Consider the following 15,194-nt stretch of genomic DNA (forward strand, 5'->3'; position numbering starts at 1 on the left):
CTTTCTTTCCCTTTCATACTGTCTATCTAAAGAGCATTTTAAAACAATCTCTGCCTTCTATTTTTAAAAATGACAAGTTTACAAGACCTAAGAATTATGGGCTATGCTTTTTTTCTTTTTGAAATGGAGTCTCACTCTGTCCCCAGGCTGGAGTGCAGTGGAGCGATCTCAGCTAACTGCAACCTCTGCCTCCCGAGTTCAAGAGATTCTCCTGCGTCACCCTCCCGAGTAGCTGGGATTACAGGTGCGCACCACCACACCCAGCTAATATTTTTATTTTTAGTAGAGACGGGGTTTCCCCATGTTGGCCAGGATGGTCTCATCTCTTGACCTCGTGATCTGCCCACCTCGGCTACCCAAAGTGCTGGGATTACAGGCATGAGCCACCGTGCCCAGCCAGGCTATGCTTTCTTTAGTCATTTTAATTATTCTGTTTTTCCCCCCTTTCCTTCATTAGATTGGTTTGTATTTCCTAGAAATGCATATGTAAATATGTAAATAGAATCATAAAGTATGTATTCTTTTGTGTCCAGCTTCTATCACTCAACAAAATGATTCTGAAATGTATTCATGTTGTTTTATATAACAATAGTTGGTTTCCTTTTATTACAGATACTCCACTTTAAGGACAGTCCACATTTTGTTTTTCCATTAACCAGCTGATGGATATCTCAGTTGTTTCCAGTTTTTTAACTCTTACAAATAAAGCTGCTATGAACACGCATGTGTAAGTCTTTGTGTGGACACGTTTTCATTTCTCTTTGGTAAATATCTAGGAGTAGAATGGCTATATCATATGTTTAACTTTATAAGAAATGGCCAAACAGTGTTCCAAAGTGGTTCTACCATTTCCCATTCCCATGAACGGTGTATAAGAGTCCCAGTTGTTCCACAGCTTAATCAACACTTAGTATTGGCAGTTTTTAAAAATTTTAGCTATTTTAATGGGTGTGTAGATATATCTCATGATTTTAATTCGCTTTTCCCTAACAGCCACTGATGTTAAGTATCTTTTCATGTGCCTATCTGCCACTGGTATAATTTTACCCGTGTGTTGTCTTCCTATGATTAAAAAAAATTTTTTTTTAATTAGCCTGATGCGGTAGCATGCACCTGTAGTCCTAGCTACTTAGGAGGCTGATGTGGGAGGATCATGAGTCCAGGAGGCTGAGGCTCCCGTGACTGTGCCACTGCACTCCAGCCAGAGCGACAGAGTGAGATCCCATCTCAAAAAAAAAAAAAAAAAAAAAAAAAAAGCTGGGAAAAGTGGCTCACATCTTAAATTGCAGAATTTTGGGACACTGGGGCAGGAGGATTGCTCGAGGCCAGAAGTAGTAGCCTGAGCAACATGTGAGACCCTGAGTCTATGGGTGGGGGGGAACCTTAAAATTAAGAGATCTTTATGTATTCTAAGCCCTTTATCAGATATGTGTATTACAAATATTTTCTCCCATTCTGCGGCTTGCCTTTTTGTTTTCTTAATGGTGCCATTCAAAGAGCAAAAGTTTTTAATTTTTATCAAATCCAGTATATCAGTTTTCTTTGAAACTTGCTTGTTGTATTCCCCAAAATCTTTTCTGACTCCAAGGTCACAAAGGATTTTCTCTTACAGGTTTCACTTTTTTTATTTATTTTTTACATGAAGGCAATTTATTAACAGAAAATATTTTGAGGAATCTTGTTCACAGACGGCGACCACGGCAACCCCCTTCCTGAGAGTGCTGTCAGAGGTGATGGGGGTGACGTCCTCAATCCTCCCGATCTTCATACCCAAGCAGGCAAGGGCTCTGAGGGCCGACTGGGCCCCAGGTCCAAGGGTCTTGGTCCTATTTCCTCCTGTGGCCCGGAGTTGGATGTGTAGGGCAATGATACCCAGCTCCTTGCACCTCTGGGCCACATCCTGGGTGGTCAACATAGCAGCATATGGCGAGGATTCATCTCGGTCTGCCTTCACCTTCATCCCACCAGTCACACGGCAGATGGTTTGCCAGAAAGATCCGTGACATGGACAAAAGTGTCATTGAAGGATGCAAAGATATGGCAGACACCAAATACATTCTCCCCTTCAGCCACCTGAGGTCCGAGGTTGATGACCTGTTCTTCCTTCTTTTCCTTCCCCTTTCCAGGTGCCATTTCTGCACGTCATCTCCAGACTCCACACGGGAAAGCTCTTATAGGTTTTATAGTTTTAGCTTTTATATTTAGGTCTACGACCCTTTTAAGTGAGGCTCATTTTTTTCTCTATATGGAAACCTAGTCGTTTTAGCATGGTTTGTTGAAAAGATTTTCCTTTCTCCATTAAATTGCCTTGTCAAAAACGAATTGACCATGTATGTATGGGTCTATTTCTGGACTTTATCCTACTCTACTGATTTACATGTCCAGCTCTTCTCCAACACCACACTGTCTTGTAGCTTTACTGCAAGCCTTAAAATCAGCTAATACAAGAATCTCAACTTTGTTCTTTTTAAAAATTGGTTTGACTATTTTGGATTGTTTACATTTTCAGAGTTTAAAAATCAACTTCTCAATTTCTATAAATTTCTTTGAGAGCTACTTTTCTTGCTGGAAAAACAGAGATAATATAAACTTCCCGAGTTGCTGGGAAAGCAAAAAAAGAGATAATAGTGTACCAAATATGATGGCACATTAATAGGCATTCAATTAATGCTTTCTCTTTCTCTCTCGGCCCTTAAATAAACAGGATCCAATCTAGCAATGCCCTAACATTTCACTAGTGGGTCAGTGGCCATAGTAAAAATATTACTACACCAAATGACTTTTATAAGTAAATATTTGTGTTTTTACTTGGATTCAATACTGAAATGCACTTGCCAAAGAAAGCAATTCAGCATATTTACTAATAAACTGTTACAGGCCACATTTTAGGAAAGCATAAAACCACAGCCAGAACAAAAATTTAAGTATGTTTTCAAGTTCCACATAGCGCCTAATTACATTATTCTGTAATACTAACAGAATCTAGAAGGTCACAATGTTCCATTATTCACATTGCTGCTGCAAATGGAAAAAGTATTTTTGGTCACATTGTTTAAATATACATAAAACAAACAAAATGTGGCTACCCAATTCAACAATTAACGTGTACTAATTTAAAACCCAAACCAATAAACAACCAAAAGCATTTGAAGTATTTAAGTATAACCTAATTGATATCACTCCATGAAATAGAGAGGTATCAGTTTGCAAACACAGGCTACCAACAGGCAATTTTTGGTGAGCCACCAATGCTTTGTGGTAACCCACATCTATCAGATGAACTGATACTTAAAGAAAAACAATAATTTGCTTTCTTTTTCCATGACTATTCAATGGCCTCTTTCAGTATTTTTTTAAACATTAAAATGGCTTCAAACAATTTAACTAGACTTGATTATTGAATGAATACACAAAATCTGCTGGTTAACTTTAATCCTAAGGCAAGTCAGCTTCTAAGTCTTTTACTGTCCTACTTTTTTTCTTTCTTTTTTTTTTTTTGGAGACAGAGCCTTCTTGTTCTGCCGCCCAGGTTGGAGTGCAATGGCCTGATCCTGGCTCACTGCAACCTCACCTTCCCAGGTTCAAGTGATTCTCCTGCCTCAGCCTCCTGAGTAGCTGGGATTACAGGCATGCGCCACCACACTCAGCCAATTTTTATATTTTTAGTAGAGATGGGGTTTCACCATATTGGCCAGGCTGGTCTCAAACTCCTGACCTCAGGTGACCCACCCTCCTCAGCCTCCCAAAGCGCTGGGATTACAGGTGTGAGCCACCGTGCCCAGCCCTGGCCATACTTTCGTAACAAGGAAGAAGCAAGGCCGAATCCTTTCTTTTCATAAAGATGAATGCATGACAAACCAATAACTTTCATCTGTTAACTGAGCTGCATATAATTAGAGACCTATCTCAAGACATACTAGAAATTAAGAAACTACAAAATGTTATTCCCCTCTCTGCCTCTCCTATTTGTCAAAAGCAACACCATGCTCATTTATGTAGGCTTGGCACCACCTGACTCCTCCCACTCCTGAGCCTGCATTTCAAGTTCTGTAAATATAAACTCTGTACTAGCATCATTATATCTCTCTTTTCCACTCCTGCTGCTCCCATCTTAGTTCATGCTTCCTCTCATTTGATCAGCTCATCTTTGGCAAGATTTTGCAATAATATACTAAGCTAGCTCCCTGCCCCCACATCCTAGCACTCCAGAGAGTGATTCATTCTCATCACATCAGTGATCTTTCTGAAATCAGAAATTCAACCATGTCACTTTTCAGCTTACCATTCAATGAATTTCTTCGAATGCTAAACATAGAATTGCCACACAACCAAGCAATTCCACTCCTAGGTATATATCCAAGAGAGATGAAAACATGTCCACATAAAAACTGGGGGGCTGAGCACCGTGGCATGCACCTGTAATCCAAGCTACTCAGGAGGCTGAGGTAGGAGGATCACTTGAGCCCAGGAATTTGAGACCAGCCTGGGCGAAACAGACCCCATCTCAAAACAAAACAAAAATGTGTACACTTGATCACAGCAGCATTATTCATAAAATTTAAAAGTGTAAACAAACTAAATGTCCACCAACTGACAAATGGATAAACAAGATGTAGTACAAATACACCACACAACATTATTTGGTAACAAAAAAGAATGATGAACAGATAAATGCAACAGCATGGATGAATACTGAAAACACTACCTAAGTCAAAGAAGCCGATACAAAAGACTACATATTATATAACTCTTTATGTAAAATGTCCAGCATAGGAGACTCCACAGAGACAAAAAGTAAATTGGTGGTTGCCTGGGGCTAAGGTAGGGGTGAGAGTTTGGGAATAGGAGCAGCTGCATCCAGTGTTTCTTTTGGGGGAAGCTAAAAATATTCTAAAATTAGATTGTGATAATTGCACAATTTGGTGAACAAACTAAAATTGTACACTTTAAATAGGAAAATGTATGCCATGAAATATATCTCAACAAAGTAGTTTAAAAAATCTCCACAACTTCCTACACCCTTCCACCTTTCCTGCCTCATCTTTTGTCCCTCCCCACATAAATCCTTTAACCCCAAAGGATAAAATCTCCTGCATTAACATGTGATAGCTACAAGAATGGGGTTCACCTTCCTACCCTTGCAGCTGTAGCCTGTGATCCTAAAGGAGGGATTCTGCCACCATGAGCTTCCACTGTAAAAATGGAGAAATATCTTACAAGGATATGAGATAATGATGTAAAATATAACATGCTCAGCACCGTGCCTGGCATGCGGTTAAGTGCTCAATAAGTGATGGTCATTCTCGTCATTCCCAGAAGGAACCAAAGTATCCCTCTCCTTTGGGACACCTTCAAGGAGTGAAACACACTCCCCCACCTGGTCCACCTATTAAATGTCTGCATATTTTCCAAAATGGGGGTCAAATGTCCCTCATCCTTTTCACATTCCTCAAGGCAGGAAGCCCCTCGAGGGTAGGGCCAGTGCCTATTCACCTGTGTGCCACCCCCTGCCAAGGCTTACCACAATACCTGGTACTACATTGTTTCAAGAAGTACACATTAATGATTACTATTACATATATAAACAGGAATATTGATTATCAGACCTACAATAGCCACGACCCACAATAAGACCCACCTACGACCCACATAGCCAAGATCAGGGTAAATGTGTTAATCATTTTAACTCTTTTACCTCTACTCTTCAGTGACAGCCTCCAGTTTTTATTTATTTATTTGAGACCAAGTCTCACTCTGTTGCCCAGGCTGGAGTGCAGTGGCTGCATCTTAGCTCACTGCAACTTGCAACTCCCGGGTTCCAGCGATTCTCATGCCTCAGCTTCTCGAGTAGCTGGGACTACAGGTGCGTACCACCACACCTGGCTAATTTTTTGTATGTCTAGTAGAGACTGGGTTTCACCATTGTTGGCCAGGCTGGTCTCAAACTCCTGGCCTCAAGCGATCCACCCACCTCAGCCTCCCAAAGTGTTGGGACTATAGGCATGAGCCACCGCACTCAGCCTCCAGTTAATAATATTTAGTAAGTACAGGCAACGTCCTAACTGCTCTAGAGATTATCTCATTTTATCCTCACTTGCAACAACCCTCTGGGGCAAGTACTATCATTTTATAGATAAGAAAACTGAGGCTGGGAGGTATTTACTGGTACATTTATTTTGAATGAAAAAAATGAGGAAAGGAAAAACAAAATGACTGTGTATGCCACTACAGTTCACTGAACTGAATACATTCTAGGGGCTCCTTGTAAATGTCCATGGCTTGCCTTTTTTCTTGCTACTAACGGAAATTATTGTTGTGCTTGACACACCTGGCTTGCCAGGACAGTCTTTTCCAGGAAACTCTCCAGCTTTGGGACCTCTCCCTCCACCATGACATCTCCTCCCTGCCTTCATCCCAGCCAGCCCTCTGATTCATTCTCATCAATGATTTTTCTGAAATCAAAAATTCAACCATGTCACTCTTCAGCTTACCATTCAATGAATTTCTTCAAATGCTAAAATACAGAGTTGCCACACAACCTGACTTCTTTTAGAATAAACTAGAATTCTAAACCAATACATGGATTAGTAAGACTAGATATTCCTTACTCTGGTCTCACATTGGAGCAACACAAAGAGAAAAGGGACACAGCCAATTTTAAAGCTATCCAAGTCACACTAGGGATTCCCAGGACCTCCGTATGAATCCAGGAAGTGCCGGAATCAGATTTTCCTCAAAGCGTCCTCTGGCAAATCCATAGTCTGAGGACAGGCCACTGTCACACAAGCAACATCAACTTGGTCAAAAGGTCCACAGCCTGCTGGTGCAAGCCTTCGGCATTCAAGAAGAGTAAGTTGTAACACAATTCTGAGGCAATGACAGTGTTTCTGCTTCTGTTTGTTTGTTTGTTTGTTTGTTTTGAGATGGAGTTTCGATCTTGTTGCCCAAGCTGGGGTGCAATGGCAGGATATTGGCTCACTGCAACCTCCACCTCCCGGGTTCAAGCTATTCTCCTGCCTCAGCCTCCCAGTAGCTGAGATTACAGGCATGCACCACCATGCCCGGCTAATTTTTTGTATTTTTATTAGAGATGGGGTTTCGCCATGTTGTCCAGGCTGGTCTCGAACTCCTGACCTCAGGGGATCTGCCTAACTCGGCCTCCCAAAGTGCTGGGATTACAGGTGTGAGCCAGCGCGCCCGGCCTAGTGCTTCTGTGACCCACACCTGTAGGGCTCATAAATTCTCAAACCACAGGGAAGCAGCCCCTGGAAGTCTATGACTTTTCTCATCTCCTAAAACCTTATTTTCCTTGGGAAATTGAAAACAGACATAAACTCTCATCCAGTCCAGGGTGACAAGCCCAAGCTGAGGACATCGGCTCTGTGGAGACCAGAACGATTTAAAGTCTCCTAGGTTGATAAGACACTATGCCTTCTAGTCTCACTAATAAGAAATGTGTGACTTATTCATGCTCATAGGTACTAAGACAGATTACCCATACATACAAGGAAAATAAACACCACAGCCCTTGAACTGAGTGGATAAAGAAAGCCAGAGCATTTAATAAATCTGATAAAACTTAAAAATAAATCCATAAAATAAGCAAAACCCATTAATGACGCATTCACATAAAACTAACGGAACATGCCATTCATAAAATGTAATATTCTTCACTCCTTTTTAATCTCCTGCAATAAGGCTTTGGCACTACCACTTAAACCAACATCATCCCTCTACTTGTTTAAATACAAAAGTGCTCTCTGGTTTATGTTTCTCAGTTGACTATTCCCAAACATTTTTAATACTACTTTATTATTAAGATCTACTGACAGTAATTTACATTCCCAGATGAAATTAAAAGTTGGTATAAGTCCCAAGAACACAAGGATACACGATCAAACATGTGAACGGGCAGAAATCTACTTTACTTGGAGTTTTTCAGTTAAATACTAATTCATTCAGTTAATAAACACACTCTGAGAAGCAAATATGGGCAGAGAACGGTCTACAAAATTCTCAGCAATACATGTCATTCATTTAACAATAATTATTGTATGCCTCCTCTAAACCAGGGGTTAGGGGATCAACAGTGAACACAACAGCCTCTGGTTCTTATGAAGTTTACATTCCAGGGAGAAGGAACAATCAAGTAAAGAAACCAATTACAAATTTCAAATGGTGAAACATGCTATTAAGAAAAATGATGTGATAAAGAATAAATAGAATACCTAGGAACTTCTTAAATGCTAACAGGGTTACTAAGGAAAAAAGACCTATCAATGTCAAACTTTATAGATGAACTAGGCAATGTATGTAGTGGCAGTGGCAGGAATAAGAATAGAGGTCAAAAAGAAGTGTAAAAATGTGACAGGAATAAAGAAAAAGAAAGCAACAAGGGCTAAAAGAGTGGAAAAAAGAGAAGTGGATGTGTAACAAGTAAGGGCGCACTGTGCCCATCACTCAGAGCTCCCTTCCAAGAGAAAGATGGGTTTTAATTTTTGCTATTGTTTTTAGATCCATGGGCTTAATTTATCAGTTCAAACCATACTAGAAATCACCTATTCTTCCACACTATTTGATACAAAATAAATAGAGGTTTTAAAACCCAAATAAGCAGGTAAAATATAACTGCTTTTCTTTTTTTTCCTTTTTCTTTTCTTTCTTTTTTTTTTTTTTTTTTTTTTGAGAAAGGGTCTTGCTCTGTCATCCGGGCTGGAGTGCAGTGGTGCGATCACAGCACACTGCAGCCTCAACCTCTAGGCTCAAGAGATCCTCCCATCTCAGCCTCCCAAGTAGCTGGTACCACAGGCATATGCCACCACACCCAGCTAATATATATATATTTTTGCTGCAATGGGTCTAACTATGTTGCCCAGGCTGGTCTCGACCTCTTGGGCTCAAGTGATCCTCCCACCTTAGACTCCCAAAGTGCTGGGATTACAGGCATGAGCCACTGTGCCTGGCCTAGAACTCCTTTTCTTAAGATAGTAACGGGGGCAAGGGTATTTATAAATAAATGTCTCTTCCTACAGGACAAAATCATATGATAATTTTCTATTAAGATATTATTCAAGCCTCCGGGTGAAAAGATCCTTGAAGATTACTTTTTTAAAGGACCACTGCCTAAAGTACAGGCTTAAGAAAGCTATTTAACTCATCTATACAACACCTATGCTAAACACGAGTGATTATAATAGTCATCTTACAGCAAACAGGTGGGAAAATAACCCTGGTGAACCCTGGAAGCAAAACACTTTAGGTATAAGACAACCAAACAGAGAAGGACTCACAGAAGTTGCTGTGCATTCACCATGGCTTCCCTTCAGTCTTTGCCAAGCCAGAGTATGAAATTATCAAGATGGACCAGGTGTGGTGGCTCATGCCTGTAATCCTGGCACGTTGGGAGGCCAAGGTAGGTGGATCGTTTGGACCCTGAGTTCAAGACCAGCCTGGGCAACATGGTGAAACCCCATCTCTACAAAAAATACAAAAGTTAGATGGGTATGGTGGTGCGTACCCACAGTCCCAGCTACTCAGGAGGCTGAGGTGGGAGGATCGCCTGAGCTCTGGAGGTCAAGGCTGTGGTGAGCTGTGACTGCACCACTGCACTCCAGACTGGGTGACAGAGTGAGACCTTGTCTTAAAAACAACAAAAACCCACAGTGAAATTATCAAGATAGAGCTGAAAGCCCGCATTGGCCTTTTCTTCCTGTCTATGTCTTCCACCAAACCTCTTACCTATCTTATGACAGGCTGCCATTCCCCGAGTCTCCATCTCCATTTTGAAATACCAGAAAAGCAAGCAGCCAATGAGGTTTAAAGAGTTCCAGAACCTCACTACCCAGAGAAAACAGGAAGCAACACGCTCACTATAGAAGAGCGTACACCTTCATGGTTTCAAAGACAACTCAGACTAAAGCCTCCCTTACTTCTTCTCTCTTCCGCCCTCTCTCTCAGCCCATCACCAACAGGACAACTCCCTTATTTCACAGATGGGAAAAAGTTTGAAATTTCTCAAATATGCCCATTTATTCCAGTCTAACAGGTCAGACTTTTATCACCTCACAATTACAGTACTGCTAGTTTCCTCTGCTCCAAATTCATTCTGCCAGAACAATCATACTAAAATTTCATTTACTAGGTTGGTGCAAAAGTAACTGTGGTCTTTGCCAATTTTTTTTTTAATGGCAACCTAATATATTACGTCAATTCCCTGTTGAGGGCAGTGAAATGTCTTATGCTTCTCTATTTGCCCGCTGACTGACCCACAGCTCAATAAATATTTGTTGCTTGAAACCATCCCATGATTACCCACCAGCCTATGCCTAGTGAGCCCTGGAAGCAATAGATTTTTAAGGCAGAGGTGTTGAATATGCAGAAAGCATGTGAAAAAGTCAACAGGCAACTCAAAACACCTCCAAGATAAAATGGAATCTCTCTAAGACATTTCACAGTTCTGACTCCACCTAAACCAGCCTCTTTGCACTGAAATTAGGATGCCTGGGTTCTAATCCCAGCTCCTCCACTTCTGGCTATTTAACCTCTCTGCGCTTCGATTTACTCCTCATAAAAATCCAACTTGACCTTTGCTTAAGTTCTTCTTCCATCCTACCTGACTATTCAATCCCAAGCCATTCTACAAAGGTCAGTTGAAGGCCCTTCCACACTCTTATTGAATGACCTCAGCCCATCCCTTCAGTCACTTAATATACAACCCTACAGCAAAAGAGTCTGAATCACTCATTTTAACTTATACCTGAGATCGTACATCACCTTGCCTCATTTAATTACTCCACATGTATATGCTGCACCCCATCAACGTTCTACACATGAGAGACAGAGTGACACTATTCACTGCCTCACGTGGTCTTCAGTAGCACAATAATATTAATATCAACAACTATTGGCTGGGTGCAGTGGCTCAAGCTTGTAATGCCAGCACTTTGGGAGGCTGAGGAGGATGGATCACTTAAGCCCAGAAGTTTGAGACCGGCCTGAGGAATATGGCAAAACACCGTCTCTACCAAAAAATACAAAAATAGTTGAGCATGGTGGCACACACCTATAGTCCCAGCTACTCAGGAGGCTGAGGTGGGAGGATCACTTGAGCCCAAGGAGACAGAAGTTGCAGTAAGCCGAGATCCCACCACTACACTCCAGCCTGGGTGACAGAGCGAGACCCTATTTCAAAAAATAAAAAACAACTACTATGAGTGTGGCACATTGGCTCATGCCTGTAATCCTGGCATTTTGGGAGGCTGAGGCAGGAGGATCGCTTGAGCCCAGGAGTTAAGAGACCAACCTGGGCAACATAGGGAGACCCTGCCTGTATAAAAAAAATAAGTTAATTAAAAATAAATATAAATAAAATACATTAAAAAATTTTAAAAGCCAGTTATTATGACTACCATTACTGTATACATAAAGCACCAGGCACTGTGCTAAGTAGTTTATGTATTTTTCTGTCCTTTACTTTTTTTAATACTTTCAGGTAAATCTCTTTTGATCACCATTTCGTAGTTGAGAAAGAGACTTTACCCAAAGCTACAAAATTAGTAAGGATGGGCGAGAAGACTGAGAGTGGATGATTCGAACTCAGCTCTGTCTACCTCCAAAGCCCCTTCTTCTTCTTCTTTTTTTTTTTTTAAGGGAAGGGTCTCACTTTGTTTCCCAGGCTGGTCTCCAACTCCTGATCTCAGGCGATCCTCCCGCCTCGGCCTCCCAAAGTGCTGGGATTACAGGCCTGAGCCACTTCGCCCAGCTCAAAGCTCTTTCTTAACTATATGACATTGCCTAGTAACTACTTTGGTCATTTCATAGCTAGGTGTAAGTCTTCTCTCTGAACTGCAAGCTGTTAACAGTAACAAAACAAAAGTGACTGTTTAGTCGCTTCCAAAATAACCCATTCCTAAGTGATCCATATTCAAGCCTTTACACAAACTAACTCATTTAATCCTCCCAACGACTCTATGAGATAGTAATAATTATTACTGCCGATTTCCAAATAGGAATCAGGCACAGAAAAGTTAAATAACTTGCCCCAAATCACTTGACTGTAAGTGCTGAATTCAGAGGTGAAATGGTAACTGATAAACTGTTTCATTTATTTACTCACTCTCAACAATTTTTATTAAGCACTCTTTTAGGGGCTGCGGATGGGGCAGTGACTAAACCAGAAAACATCCCTGCTCTCATGGAGCTTACAATCTTATTCCTCAATGTTTTCATTCAAAGACACAATCCTAAATCCTCTTAAATACCCTAACATTACCACACAAAAATATCACATTTGGGTAACAAAAATTAGCATCGAAGAAGGAACATGGGACTTGACCCCAGAAAACCTGGGTAAAATCCCTAATTTTGCCATTTGTTAGCTGTGACCGTGGGCAAATTCCTTCACCTGACTCTCCATTTCACGGCCTGTAAAAAGATTATTTCGCACAATGAAGACAATATACGCTCAATAAACGAGTTTCCTTTCTCCTCCCCACCATACAGTGACTTCATAATTTGTGCCGTCACTGAGCACGTGTTAAAGGACTACGCAGAAAAACTTAACGTGAACAACTTCTTACTTTCCAGCGCAATTCTCATTCCAGATCATCACCCCTCTAAGTTCAGGCCCCAGACTACTCTGATTCAAATAAATCAGGTGGCAAGTCGGGAATGACAGCAACTCGCATCAGGGCCTGGCGGTGTCTATGAAATGCTCCAGGTGACCTTCTCCAGAAGGCACTTTGGTTTCCGCCGGGGAGCAGCGTGGCCTCCTGAGCCGGTTCCCCGCCGCGTGCCGGGGGATGCACCACCCGGGAGGAGAACCCCGCGGCTCCGGCACGAGGGTGTGCCCCGACACTGTCTTCCACTCAAGAGCTCTGCGACTCTCCTGCCACCTGCCAACCCCGACCACCTCCTCCGGGCTGCAACTCCACCCCGCACACTGGCTGCTGCTCCGGCTCCTCGGGTCTGTGCCCGCCGCCCGAGTGACCTCCCGCCGGGGCCCGGGCGGCTCGCCCTGGCCGGAGGGGCCGGAAAAGGCCGAGAGGCCTGACCTCCCGTGGGGCTTCCCTTCCTTCCTCCTGGGCAGCGCAGCCTGGAGCCAGCAGCTCTGCACCGGCCGGGCCTGCTGGGGCGAAAAGCCCCTTACCTATCTTCACGACCGCATCCGCCAGGCACCGGTCCCACTTCCTGCCGAGCTCCGACTCAGACATGTTCCCCACCCGCGCCTCCAGCTTTCCTCTCGGCCGGCCCCCGCGCTCCGACCCCTGAAAGTCTCGCGAGAGCTGGAAACAAGTCCCAGGTCAGGAAGGCCGGCGCAGACGCTCCAGATATCGCGAGATGATCCGCTGCTTCCATCCCTTCCGGTTTTTTCAGTTGGTCGTCAAGGTGACGAGTTGCCTGGAGGCTCGAGGTGACCCTGACCTTGGGGCTGCGCCTATGGGTTGCGAGGCTGACAGTTTCCTAGGCGTCACCCCAAGCCGTGACCAGGCCTTTCCTCCGCACCAAAGTGCGACATTGGCCCTGGAAATCCCCCGGGCAAGAGAGGGTACAGACTTGATTTATTCATTCATTAACGTACTCACCTTCACTTTCCCTACTCACTCTCTCATTCGTTCACTGGTTTCTTGCATTGGAATTCCCGCCTGAACCACTAACACCGAAACTGCTCTGGGAAAGATTACCTACCGCCAAATCAAATGGACGCTTTTCTGACCTCTGTACCGCATTCCACACAATTTTCCCTCCCTCTGATCCTCCCTGGCTCCTCTATTCGTTTCACTCCCGGTAACGCCACTCTTTCCTCTTCTCCCCATCTGCTGTTGTCTGTTGGTTTCCTCCAGGGCGGCCTTTTCTCTGCCAGCTGTTTAAGGACTGTTGGTTCGCAAGCTTCCATCAATTCTCTTTTCACTGTACAGACTCTCCCTGAGTAATTGCAAACACTGCCAAATTATATCTCCAGGTAAAACGTCTACCTCAGGCTTCCTATCCATGTATATATTTACACACCCACACACACACACACACACACACACATACACATACATACACAGGGTGCCCTCTGTATCTGTGGGTTTTGCATCCATGGATTTAACCAACCATGGACCAGAAACATTTTTGAATCAAATAAAAAATAATGCAAAATTTAAAATACAGTACAATTATTTACCTAGGATTTACATTGTATTAGGCATTATAAGTAACCTAGAGATGATTTAAAGTATATGGGAGCCAGCACAGTGGCATGCGACCGTAGTCCCAGCTACTTGGGAGGCTGAGATGGGAGGATTGCTTGAGACTAGGAGTTCGACTTCATCTCTTAAAAAAAAAAAAATTTTAAAAAAGGATATGTGAGCATGTGTGTAGGTTGTATGCAAATACCACGCCATTTTATATATGGGACTTGAGCATCCTGCATTTTGGTAACTGCGAGATCCTGAAACCAAATGCCCACAGCTATCAAGAGAGATTGTATATCCAGCCTACTGGCTAGTGTCATTGATTTTAGTCTTCCATCCTACCAACAAATAGAAATCTGACCACGTTATGCCTCTGATTAGAAGCTGTCAATGAAGGCCGAGAGCAGTGGCTCACACCTGTAATCCCAACACTCTGGGAGGCTGAGGCGGGAGGATTGTTTGAGGCCAGTAGTTCAAGACCAGCCTAGGCAGCATAGTGAGATTCCTGTCTCTACAAAAAATTTAAAAAATTAGCCAGGCTAATGTGATGTGTGCCTTTAGTCCCAGCTACTTAGGAGGCTGAGGTGGGAGGATCACTTGAGCCTGGGAAGTGGAGGCTACACTGAGCCATGTTCATGCCACTGCACTCCAGCCTGGGCATCAGAGTGATACCCTATCACAAAAGAAAAAAAAAAAAAGCTGTCAATGACTCCCATTCATACACTGGATCTATCCAAGCTTCAACACTGCACTGATTCTAGGAAGCCTAGTCAGATAGAGCTTAGAGCTGCCTTCCCCTTCTCATTGTCCCACTACTCTGCCTACCCACATTGATTTCTCTATCTAGTACTGAAACATCTGGTTGTAGATATTATCTACTAGTAGAACTAGAAGTTGCCCCTTCGTCTTCCTACTTCCAGTCAGAGCACAATGCCTTGGATAGTAGGGTCTTCTATGAAATATTTGTTGAACTGAATTGAATTTATTCACCTATTTATTTGTTTATTTATTTATTGA

The 15,194-nt window shown here is 42.8% G+C and overlaps 1 protein-coding gene and 1 pseudogene across 2 annotated transcripts in view; both read right to left on the reverse strand.

Annotated features, from left to right (window-relative positions):
• MICOS10 (mitochondrial contact site and cristae organizing system subunit 10) overlaps nt 1-13,328 on the reverse strand; it is a 29,720-nt gene extending 16,392 nt beyond the window's left edge. The window contains exon 1 of one of the 2 annotated variants that reach the window (XM_003814423.6): nt 13,148-13,328. In XM_003814423.6, the coding sequence (XP_003814471.1) occupies nt 13,148-13,211 (64 nt within the window). In that variant the 5' untranslated portion in view covers nt 13,212-13,328. The remainder of the gene's footprint in view (nt 1-13,147) is intronic. The other variant, XM_063594495.1, reaches the window with a different exon arrangement.
• On the reverse strand, nt 1,607-9,250 carry LOC117979717 (small ribosomal subunit protein uS11-like; annotated as a pseudogene).
• Nucleotides 13,329-15,194: the final 1,866 nt, after the last annotated feature.

This window comes from Pan paniscus, chromosome 1 (assembly GCF_029289425.2).
Source record: "Pan paniscus chromosome 1, NHGRI_mPanPan1-v2.0_pri, whole genome shotgun sequence".
NCBI classification, from domain to species: Eukaryota; Metazoa; Chordata; class Mammalia; order Primates; family Hominidae; genus Pan; species Pan paniscus.